This window comes from Gasterosteus aculeatus, chromosome 1, assembly GCF_964276395.1.
Source record: "Gasterosteus aculeatus chromosome 1, fGasAcu3.hap1.1, whole genome shotgun sequence".
Taxonomy (NCBI): domain Eukaryota; kingdom Metazoa; phylum Chordata; class Actinopteri; order Perciformes; family Gasterosteidae; genus Gasterosteus; species Gasterosteus aculeatus.
In genome coordinates, this window is record NC_135688.1 from 14137005 (window position 1) to 14149630 (window position 12626).

General features: G+C 40.7%; 2 protein-coding genes across 2 annotated transcripts; both read left to right on the top strand.

Moving 5' to 3' along the window:
• The first annotated feature begins 1403 nt into the window (after window positions 1-1403).
• On the top strand, window positions 1404-2485 carry LOC120827314 (olfactory receptor 52B2-like). The gene has a single exon (XM_040190169.2). The coding sequence runs from the start codon at window positions 1404-1406 to the stop codon at window positions 2337-2339; it is 936 nt and encodes a 311-aa protein (XP_040046103.2). The 3' UTR covers window positions 2340-2485.
• A 3637-nt stretch (window positions 2486-6122) lies between these two features.
• LOC120826457 (olfactory receptor 52D1-like) lies at window positions 6123-7063 on the top strand. Its single transcript, XM_040188760.2, has one exon. It carries the CDS (start codon window positions 6128-6130, stop codon window positions 7061-7063), a length of 936 nt encoding a protein of 311 aa, XP_040044694.2. The 5' UTR covers window positions 6123-6127.
• The last annotated feature ends 5563 nt before the right edge of the window (window positions 7064-12626 follow it).

The window sequence follows — 12626 nt, forward strand, 5'->3', positions numbered from 1 at the left end:
TGTGTGTAAACGATGACAGCTGTGTTGTAGTTGTGTTTAACTTTTGCCACATGTATATACCATTTTGCAACACAGTGCAAAATATGGTTTAGTGAGTGAGAATGTGTTTAGAGTTTTGCAAAAAGAGTGGATGAGATTTGCAAACAGTGTCTTAACTACCTGAACTTGTTAAAGGTTTTGCCCACAGAGTGACTGATTCGACAAATGGGTTTAGGCCACTGAGTATTGGGTCCAGAGAATAGGGTTTAGTGTTTTAGCAATTGTGAAATACTGTATAATATCCGTTTCCAATCCAATCAGTTTTATTTATAAAGCACAGTTAAAATGAACACAAAGGTTCCCAAAGTGCTGTACAATAAAATAAACACAATAAAACATAATAAATAAATAAATCCACTGTCCTCCCCAGATACCCAAATATACCCAAAATACTTGCGCACATAAAATCAACAACCTACGTAGTGTTAAAAGCCCCCAAAAAAAGGTGCATCACTCAACATGAAATCTTTTTTCAATATATCTTTTTTCCATTTGCGCTCAGCTCTACGTCTGGCAGTGTGGGTAGTTTCATTCAACCAAGGCTCTGATTTAACTTTACGCTGCCTGCTCTTTAGTGGGGCAGCACAGCCAATGGCAATTTTACAAGTGTCGAGAAACTGAGAGCTAAGAGCCTCTGTATCAGCGCACCCAGGATCGGGAGTTACGTTCTGACTGAAGGCGGCTGAGAAGAGAGCAGCAGTGGAAGGGTTAATAACCCGACATCTGCGAGCAGCAGCGCAAGGTTTAACTGAGTTACAGCACACAGCAGCCTCAAAAAGTACAGGTGGTGCAAAAGTACATCACAGAAAAACGCTTCACAGACCTCCAAGATAAGAACAGGCAAACCATAAGATAAAACAAGATCAACAAGAACAATATAATTGATACCTTGATAAACAAATCAACATTGATGTATGGGTGGTAGTAGGGTAACCAATGAATGCCATATTCTTCAAAAGCACGCTGTGAGCCAGTGCTTAAGTCATTGCCATGGCAATCAACCAGGAGACTCCAGAGAGCAGCTTGGCATTCAGCAGAAATCACTCTTATAAAGCCGCTAATGCCGCTGAACATCTTACCAGTTGGTCATTGTTGGCAGTAGGTAGGGATGATCCACATATTTATGTGCTGCTTTCTGTACATCCTCTATGTACTTCAACCCTGGATTTGAAAGTTATTGGATTTAAAACTGCAAACTTGTTATTTATATACGTTAACATATATAATATAAGAAGAATGTTTCTTCACAACATTATCTCTGTATATTAGCATTGTGTTGTATCTCATATGCCTAAGTTGATGTTGCGTATGAAATAGCTATGCAAAGCTTTTTTTTTCATTTCCTAGGAAGGAAGAACGTCAAGATGGAAAACCAGTACAACACATCATCTGTTTTGATGCTAAATCGCTTTAACCTCTCCTCTGAAACTGTCTTTCCTGCATTCATTTTTGCAACGCTGAGCTACATGATCATACTTTTCTGCAACCTAATTCTAATCCTCACTATTGTACTGAACAAATCTCTGCATCAGCCCATGTACCTTATTCTGCTGAACCTTCCCATCAACGATCTTATAGGCTCCTCAGCGTTCTTCCTACAGACCATCGGCGAAATACTGACAAACAGAAAGACAATGCAATACTCAGCTTGCTTTGCCCAAGCTTTCTTTATACACATCTATGGAGCAGGTGCAGTTTTCATTCTGTCTGCTATGGCATATGATAGATACATTGCCATATGTTGCCCTTTGAAATATAACACTGTAATGACTTACGCTAACATTATGAGAATAATCACAGTTGTGTGGATGAGTTGTTTGGTTCTAATAACTGTGCTTTTTTTCCTGCTTTCGCGTTTACCTCGCTGTCGATCTGAATTAACACACCCGTACTGTGATAATCCATCTTTGCTGGCTCTGGTCTGTGCCAACACAACCATCAATAATATTTATGGGCTTCTCATAGTTGCTCTTTCACAGGTGATAATTAATGGGATGATGTTGTACACGTATCTCCAGATCCTTGTTGAGTGCTTCAGATCCAAAAGAGCCGACACAAAAGCCAAAGCTCTGCAAACGTGCGCGACACACCTGACTGTGTTTCTCCTGTTGGAGTGTCTGGGTCTTTTCACCATCATTTCGTACCGAATAAAGAATGTGTCACCACATTTGAGGTGGTTCATGGGGGTATCGACTTTAGTTGTGCCGCCGACATTGAATCCAATCATTTATGGACTGAAAACAAAAGAAATTAAAGTGAAAGTAGTGCACTTTTTTAGAAATAAAATCTTTCGATCTTGACCACGCAGACGGCTAAAACGTCTTCATGTTGTTATTTTTTAACCGTCTTGCTTAACTAAATGATTAGTTATAAGTCCATTTCTTCCCAAAAAAGAATGCAGTACATTCAGTTACATAAAGCTACATTTGACTAATTATTGGACAGGGTAATGCTAAATAATTACAAATCATCAATAAATTAGTAGTGCTATACTGCTATCATGAAGAGTAATTCAGCAGCAGTAAACAATCAGCAAAGCAATCCCTTTGTTTGTGGGTTATGTAATTTTGTTGTCAAAAACAGCTCAACTACATATCAATAACTAACAAATGGTATAAAGTGTATGTATATACTGTGTATATAAACATATATAGTTAATCTATTATGTTAGTCATCCTTTTATTTCTTTATTTTTTTTCTTTTTTCCCTGCAGTTCAGAATCATCTAAATTCCTCAAATAAAAAGGAATGCAAAAAAACAGTGGGCCTTTTCAGAAGAATTTAAGTGTGTTTTTTCTCAACATAGAGGATAGCGAATGAGCTGCAATTGCAAGTTAAGACTTTCATCCTGGAACACTTTTCTCATTTGAAGTAAATCATTGATATGTTGCATATTGACATAGAAAAACAAAACATGTCAGGGTTATGGGAAGATTAAAATATAGTTGATTTGTGCAATAGATCAGAAATCTAATATATTTAAAAAATATCAAAAGATTAAAACATAAATGCACAAAACTATGCATTGTTATATAAATAAAGAATTGTGAGTATGTTGGCCTGTGATACACTCATGTAAAATGCATCTGCTGATTAGAACGTCTTTTATCTGATATACTATAAAGGGGGAATGTAAAGATGTATGCATGCATTCCATAAAGTTGAAGAGGCAATTAGGCTACACAAAAAAAATAAGACATGTCAGACTTTTTGTTGTGAAGCATCAGTCAGAGGGATCCATTTGCAGCGTGATTTATTAATCAGAGTAGTCAACAGGCAATGGTCAGGAACGGCAGATACAGTGGTGGGGACAAGGCTAACTCGTGGTAAAATACCAGCCAGACGATCAGGGCAGGCAGCAGATGGGGAAATCCAAAATCTATCAAACCAATCAGGCAGTCACAGGGATAAACGCTCAGAAATGTTCACAATAGCAAAACAAGACTTCGCTGAGAGTGTTGGGTGAGTGTGGCTTAAATGAGTGTTTGAGCATGAGGTGCAGGTGTGTGTAATCAGTGCAGTGCAGGTGTGTGGTGTAATCAGTCCAGGCAGATGCATGATGGGAAATTTAGTGAAACGTCAATATTCAGGCGAAGGTGCTCGCTGATGGCTGGAGGGCGAGGTTACGGAGTCTGTGTTTGTGACAGAGCCCCCCTCCTGCGAACGACTCCTGGCGTGAGGTGGCTGATGACGTCAGGGTCTCCCACGTGGTCATGGAGCGGGTTTATTGGAATGGGCGCGATGGAAGTCTGTGATTAGACTTGGGTCCAGAATGTCCGTGGCATTCTCCCATGAATGCTCCTCTGGTCCGTATCCCTCCCAATCGACCAGGTACTGCAGGGTGTTACCCCGACGTCTGGAGTCTCGGAGTGCCTGGACTCGATAGGCCTCCTCGTCTTTCACTAGAATGGGTTGGGGTCTCTGCTCCTGGGACCTCTCTTCCTCCCACTCATCAGGACCAACAGCGGGTTTGAATACTGAGACATGGAATGTAGGAGCAACACGGTAATGGTTAGGCAGGGCAAGACGAAAAGAGACTGGTGTGACTTGTTGTGTGATTTTGAATGGACCTTGGGTGACTCGGTCTCGGGTGGACAACCAGACCTATTGGCCTGGGTGGTACACCGGGCCTGGACGACGTCGATCGGCTGGTACTCTTTGGCGCTCGTTGACAGCTCGTTGAAGGTGAGTATGGGCTTGATTCCAGGTGTCTTCACTTCGTTGTAGCCAGTCATTCACGGCCGGGACGTTCGTGGGTTCTCCTGACCATTGGAAGAGAAGTGGTTGAAACCCCAGGATGCAATAGAAAGGGGTCATGCCGGTGGAATGTTTCTGGATAGAGTTCTGGGCATACTCGGCCCATATCAGATAGCGGCTCCAATCCTCCTTGTGTTGGTGACAGTAGGAGCGTAGGAATCGTATGACCTCTTGATTCATGCGTTTGGCCTGCCCGTTTGATTGAGGATGATACCCTGATGTTAGACTGACGTTGATCTGAAGGGCCTTGAAGATGGCTGACCAGACTTTAGACGTGAACTAGGGTCCTCTATCGGAGATTATGTCCTCGGGAAGGCCGTAAAATCGGAATACCAGGTTGCAGAGGTGCTCGGCTGTTTGCAAAGCAGTAGGAAGCTTGGCCAGGGGTATGAGGCGGCAGGCCTTGGAGAACCTGTACACCACGGTAAGGATGGTGGTGTTTCCTTCGGAGACAGGCAGATCAGTGATGAAATCGATGGCTATATGTGACCAAGGACCCTGCGGGATGGGAAAAGAACGTAACAGACCGGCGGGTAGCTGGTGTGATGATTTCTGGGTGTTGCAGACTTTGCAGTGTCGTACGAAGGTAGTGATGTCTTGGGCTAAAGAGGGCCACCAATAGTGATTTTGTAGTAGCTGGATGGTGGTGGTAATTCCCGGGTGTCTAGAGCTGGGAAGAGCATGAACCTGCTCCAGCACCCGGTCCTGGAGCGTCTCGAGGACATAAACCCGGTTGCGTGGACAGGTTGACGGAACCTCAGACCGGGAGTTAATCTGCGCAATCTCGACATTCACATCCCACTGAATGGGGGCGATGATGAGGTCTGGGGCCACAATTGTCTTGGGATCTTGTGATGTGAGCTCGTGGTCGCATTGACGTGATAGAGCATCTGCCTTGGTGTTCTTGGAACCTGGACGATGACTGTGAAGTGTAATCGGGTAAAGAACAGCGACCAGCGGGCCTGTCTGGGCTTCAGTCTCTTGGAGTTGCCTAGGTACTCTAGGTTCTTGTGGTCGGTAAAGACGGTAAAGGAGTGAATAGCATGCTCTAACCAATACCGCCACTCCTCGAAAGTGGCCTTCATGGCCAGAACTTCTCAATCTCCCACACCTAATAATTCCACCATAATGGATTGAGGATTGGGAGTTTAGAGGCATTGATTTTGCTGAAGGCTTCTGATGAATCGTGATATCCCTGCAGGTAGAGTGATCACTAGGAGGGGTGATGGAGCGACCTGGACGAGGCATTTGGAGAGGCAGGAATCACTCCAACAAGCAATTTGGTTGGTTCTCCAAGAGATTTGTGGGTCATGTTTGCCAAGCCAGGGCAGACCTAGGATCACAGGTGTGTGTGGCGCAGTTAAGACGTAAAATTGTAACTCACTATGGGTGGTAGTAGGGTAACCAATGAATGCCATATTCTTCAAAAGCACGCTGTGAGCCAGTGCTTAAGTCATTGCCATGACAATCAACCAGGAGACTCCAGAGAGCAGCTTGGCGTTCAGCAGAAATCACTCTTATAAAGCCGCTAATGCCGCTGAACATCTTACCAGTTGGTCATTGTTGGCAGTAGGTAGGGATGATCCACATATTTGTGTGCTGATTTCTGTACATCCTCTATGTACTTCAACCCTGGATTTGAAAGTTATTGGATTTAAAACTGCAAAATTGTTATTTATATAAGTTAACATATATAATATAAGAAGAATGTTTCTTCACAACATTATATCTGTATATTAACATTGTGTTGTATCTCATATGCCTAAGTTAATGTTGTGTAATAGCTATGCAAAACTTTTATCTTTTTTTTCCTAGGAAGGAAGAGCATCGAGATGGAAAACCAGTACAACACATCATCTGTTTTGATGCTAAATCGCTTTAACCTCTCCTCTGAAACTGTCTTTCCTGCATTCATTTTTGCAACACTGAGCTACATGATCATACTTTTCTGCAACCTAATTCTAATCCTTACTATTGTACTGAACAAATCTCTGCATCAGCCCATGTACCTTATTCTGCTGAACCTTCCCATCAACGATCTTATAGGCTCCTCAGCGTTCTTCCTACAGACCATCGGCGAAATACTGACAAACAGAAAGACAATGCAATACTCAGCTTGTTTGGCCCAAGCTTTCTTTATACACATCTATGCAGCAGGTACAGTTTTCATTCTGTCTGCTATGGCATATGATAGATACATTGCCATATGTTGCCCTTTGAAATATAATACTGTAATGACTTACGCTAACATTATGAGAATAATCACAATTGTGTGGATGAGTTGTTTGGTTCTAATAACCGTGCTTTTTTTCCTGCTTTCGCGTTTACCTCGCTGTCGATCTGAATTAACACACCCGTACTGTGATAATCCATCTTTGCTGGCTCTGGTCTGTGCCAACACAACCATCAATAATATTTATGGGCTTCTCATTAGTGCTCTTTCACAGGTTATGAGTAATGGGATGATGTTGTACACGTATCTCCAGATCCTTGTTGCGTGCTTCAGATCCAAAACAGCCGACACAAAAGCCAAAGCTCTGCAAACGTGCACAACGCACCTGACTGTGTTTCTTCTGTTGGAGTGTCTGGGTCTTTTCACCATCATTTCGTACCGAATAAAGAATGTATCACCACATTTGAGGTGGTTCATGGGGGTATCGACTTTAGTTGTGCCACCGACATTGAATCCAATCATTTATGGACTGAAAACAAAAGAAATTAAAGTGAAAGTAGTGCACTTTTTTAGGAATAAAATCTTTCGATCTTGACCACGCAGATAAGTCCATTTTTTCCCAAAAAAGAATGCAGTACATTCAGTTACATAAAGCTACATTTGACTAATTATTGGACAGGGTAATGCTAAATAATTACAAATCATCAATGCATTATAATGCTATCATGAAAAGTAATTCAGCAGCAGTATACAACCAGCAAAGCAATCGCTGTGTTTTTCAGTAATTTTGCTGTCAAAAAACAGCTCAACTACATACCAATAACTCACAAGTGGTATAAAGTGTATGTATATACTGTGTATATAAACATATGTAGTTAATCTAATATGTTAAAAGGTAAAACCATGATAGCATCTCATCAAAGTTTGCTGTGATCATGTAGTTATATGTTACTACTCCACGTTGTACTTTTGTACACTAACAAAATTATTATATACTATTTGTATAATAGAAACAACAACTATTGTTACAGTAAGTGTCTCCAGGAACATTGGGTGCCAAAATGAATCACACACTCCTAATGTGAAAACAATACCAGTGTTGCTCTCAAGGAAAGTAATCAAGGATGTGACCTAAAAAACAGAGTTATCAGATTGTCATCATATACAAGAGTTTCTTATCCTCCCGTTGAATACACAGTCACACTGGACATATTACTCGAGTACGGTGTGCATTCACAATGCGTAACAGCAGAGGGCGCTCACAGTACAAACATTGCGTTCTAATCTGCTCTTCCTGCATGGATCTGTTATATTTTGTGTGATGTACTATACTCTTTAGTACTCTTTCTGTACTGTGTTTCTTGAGGTTAGAGCAGAGGAGAAGCCTGCCTTGAACAATATAAGGCTTGCATGAATAAAGATATTTCTCCAGAGAACATTAAAGAAAAAAAAAGAAAAAAATCAACTCTATTTATTGTAGGTTCAAAAAAGTATATATGATAAACGTGAAACCGGATATAATTAAATCTTTGCCATTTTACATTGTGGCCCATTATCCATTGATCTTAATCAGAATGAGGAGAAAGAATTATTTTAATAGAGATATTTTTAGATTTGCGACATCATCATCCATCATCCATTTTCTAAAGAATCCTCATTACTTCATAACTAGTAAGTACGTAATAACTTGTGTGTGTTAAATGTGTTAAATATGTGCTTATATTATCCTGTCTTTGTTTACCCTGATTGTGCTTGTTTTGGCAATGGATGTGTGTCTTCCTGCACAGTTGTTTTTGGCAGTGTGTGTAGAGAAACCAGAAACCGGAGTTTGATTGGCCAATATGAATGTTCATTAAACAAATGCCTCCACTCTGTTCAAATAAGTCTAAATTACACTATTGATTAGCCAATAACAGCTTGAGTGTTGCTTTTGGTAATTTTGTAGACAGATAGTTAACTAAACTAAACTAATCCACTTAACTTAAGTGCTTACAACTGTGATTGTGTTTACTCCAAATCCATGTTTGCAACTTGGAACTTGCAACTCTCAATTTACATATTACATATTTGACTGTTATTTTTTAATAATTGAAACAATAATGATCACAGCATTAAACCCTAAATGTCTTTTGATAATTGGGAACATCTTTTAGTATTATTTAAAACTGTGCTATACAAACGGAAAATGAATCCTTAAAGTGACCGTAACAACTCAACTGGTATACTGATACTAATATACTGAGGATGGCTCCTTGACAAAGCGTTCTGGGTTGGGGTCCGACCCCGTGCCAATTTCAAACCATCAAACCGAGTAGAGCAGAGATGAAATCAAATGGAGGCTTGAGCCACCTCAGCCAGTTTAAATTAGCTAAAATGAAGTTGATGTTGTGTATTGACAATCTAGACAGAGTCAATGCCCTAAGAGTGTATCACACCGGCTTACATGCCAGTGGAGAAAGCTGTGAGATATAATGAATACAATCTTTAGAATACTGAGAGGCAGTTCTGTGACTACAAATAAATCCTCAAAAGTTGAAAAAGTATTTACTCCTCAGAAAATCATTCTTACAGACCTTGAATTAAAGTAAATATTTAAATAGAGGCCTCACAGATATTCTAGTCAATTTCCAACTTAAAATAACGTTCCATTTTTCTTCACGGTTGTTTTATTAGCAGAATACCATATTTATTAATGCAAAATAAAGTACTTTGTAGGGGCTGTACACTGATACTACATTAAGTTGATTATCATTTAAGCATTAATTGATAATCTATCCTTCTTTTTTTTTCAATCACCAAACAAAACTATGGTTACATTCTTAATGGTCACGTTGCTGCTCTACTTCTGAAGGATCACTTATTCCATATTGTTTCATAGAAAGATGTTTGTGTGATGCCAGCCAGTTTCTCAAAAATCTAATGGGTGAAAGGCGGTTTACTTGTTTTGTAACCAGCATCTCATAACTTAGAGGTGAGCGTGTCGTCACCCACGAGAGGATTTGTTCTCCCACTGAACTTTGTTACTAACGTTGCGTCATGGATACCGACGCTTGTTACTGTGTCTTCCTTTAACTTTGCTCATTAGCTTAATGACATTCTCTGTTGACAAAGTGTTGTGTTGATGTGTCACTCTCAGCCCTCAGGAGTCGTGTAGCCTCTGTACTCTGGTAATGAACCTCAAAGGACTTGGTGCTGCAGTGCAGTAAACAGATACCGTTTTGCAACATTTCCAACACTGACAGACAAGTGAGTTTGCCTCAAAGTTTCCCGTAATAAAAAGGACTTAAAAAACAAACAAAAAAAAGGAAACACTTTGGTAGGCATGAAACGACACCAAACTGTCTCACCAAGGTATATGCCCCATGCGGAAACTATGGAGATGTGCTCATAGGTTCAAAATCCACATACAGCTCCCCAATATAGAAAGCTTGAGTAACGAACACTGCTTTTTCAAAAGTTGGCGTAGAAGGGAAAAGAGACCCCTACCTACAATATCTTGATTTTTCCATGACGTTATAAATGTAAGTATTTCCAAAAGTAGTTTAGTAACATGCAATTAAATTCACTTCAGTAAACGTTTACTTAAAAACAAGTTTGTGTAGTATTCAAATTCATTCAAAGCATAAAAACAACAAAATATTGTATCAAATGTACTATAATCATGTAGTTCTTTTAATGGCAAAATCAAATGGATGGCCTTTTTACAAATTTTTAATAACATCCTGCATTAGTCAAAATGTATTGTGTCATAATTAGCAAAAAGTATTTATTTAGTATTTCAAAATAAAAAACACAATGATATACAGTACATGGTGTACATATCATAATATAATGTAATTGTACAAATACAAATGTATCAACATCTGACCAAACTAGTTATGACCTAACTATACAATGTCCGTCATCTTCTTTGCCGGATTCAAATAGTTAAATTTGTGTGAGTGAAATAACCCGTAAGTAGTGTGAGTAGCCGCCAAGATAAGAGCCGTTTGAATTCTCTAAATACTGAAGAGAGGAGCTTCAATGCTTCCCTACTTAGCTCCTTTAGCATAGGAAGCACTGGACCATCCTTTATGAAAGGAGACGTTAATTCTTAAGTTAATTCTGTCCCACAATTCTGAAATATTTAAATAGTGACGTATCATTCGGCCGTTCACAAGAAATAACGCTCATGGCCGAGAAACGCAGAACATGTAAGTAACAGTTAGCATAACTCATTTATTTTGCAGCCTTGTTAATAAAGTAATACTTTGAAGCAGGTTGGTTTTATGTCATCTGCCTGACTCAGCACTGTACGAACACATGGACGGAGGCATCTAAGATGCTTCTTTGTATTCCGTCTTCGGAGAAATTGTAGTTTTGCCGCTGCAGACTGACGTCACTAACACGGCCGTCGCGTCAGAACTATGTAGCTTATAGTGAAAGTAGAGTCAGATTCCCTAAAATACCTCATCCTGAATCCTCCTAACCATCTTTCCTTGACCCTGTGATGTTTTCCACAGAGGAATAGCAGTTAAGAGGTCATTTTTTTGATCATTTGATTTCAGCCAAACCATTCACGCTCACACACCTTTAGGCAAAGTCACCAAGAACCTGGAGGAAACTCGTGCAGACACTGGGATGAAAACTCAAAACAGAAAGGCCACTCACTGGTTTAGACCCCTGGACCTTCTTGCTGGACGGTAGCAGTACTAACCACTGCACCACAGTACCACCCACCATCTCTAAAAAGTGTGTGAATGTGTATGTGAGTATTTTAGCATTTAAGCTTGACACTTTAACAGGATGGAACTTATTAAATCAAATCACAGTTCATGAAAATTCGCCAATGTATCTCAACCTATGTGTATATGTTGAAGAGCTTCCGTTTGATTTCTTTCATTCTAAAGGATTTAAAAAGTTGGACTGAGTATGGTCCCGACCGTTTAACCATGTGTGACAGAGTGGCTCAGTCCACTTCAATTTACCTGTCTAGTGGGTTGGTCTAACTCAGGTGGCTTGCCACCTATGCACCTCCAATCACGGTGGGATACCCAGCTGCAAACAATTATTCCCCGTCGTTGTGATCACAGGGCGGGGCTCTCCCCTGGAGAGTATATGTTTCAGTACCCCTACCTGTGGTGGGTCTTCCTTTCCGCTTCTCGGGGGTATAATGGTTGCTTGGGGGCTCCTGTGAGACTCACCTGGTCGTGGCATTCGTGGGCTTTGGGTAAGTTAGGGTAATATCATTTGTTGGGCATTGTTTGGTGGTAGCTGATGCGCCTGTCTGCATAGTCAGCCGTGGTTTGGAGGTTGCGGCTGAGGGAGCGTGCCTGCAGGAAGCTGGTGTGGCAACTTCCCATTCTGTGCCATCAACGGTACTCACCAGCTTGTCGGCTGAGTTGGCTTGAAAGAGCGTGGTTCTCCAGCCTGGTGTATTCAAGTGTGACACCATATTCCGACGGTAGGCTGTCTCATCTGTACTGTGATTGCAGTTGCTCTGGCCAGCTGTTTTAAGCGATGTGTTAATTTGCAGCCAAGCGGCACTGGCCTGATGCACGGCTGACCAGCGGATCACCTGCGGAGGCAAGCCCCACAAGATATTGCGGAAACCCCCTCCACTGCTGTTCTGTCTGAACTCGTTTTGTGAATTAATCATTCTTTTCTTTGTTTTTGTTTGAGTGTGTGGGCCCCGTGGCCGATATTTTGTGTTTATTAATTGTTTTCTTTCTTTATTTAAGGAACAGGAGTTTCTTGGGCTGCTGGTAAGAGTGGTTGACTGAGCCTGGTGGTGGCGGTCCCCTTCGTTTGATTTATATTACTTCATCATATATTCAGCTGTGTGGTTTTCTTTTATTTTGTTTGGTTTTCTTTGCTGTGACATTAGGGACCGTCCACCCCCACCTTTTTCTCAGGAGTCATCTCTGCCAGCGAGCCCTCCGTCTTCTGTCCCCTTTTCCTGGTTTGATTTATTTCTTTTTGTAACATGGATGACTTTTAAGCATTTTTCATTGTTTTGGTCTAATCGTGTATCAAGTTATAGACCATATCACTAGTCTCGAGACTGTCTTTTAAGAACGATGTACTCATAAATAAACGTATAATTTTGTATAATGGAATCACGTCTAGTGCCGGTGTTGTTCGAATCTGTGTCCTGTTGCGGACCATAATTAGGTGCT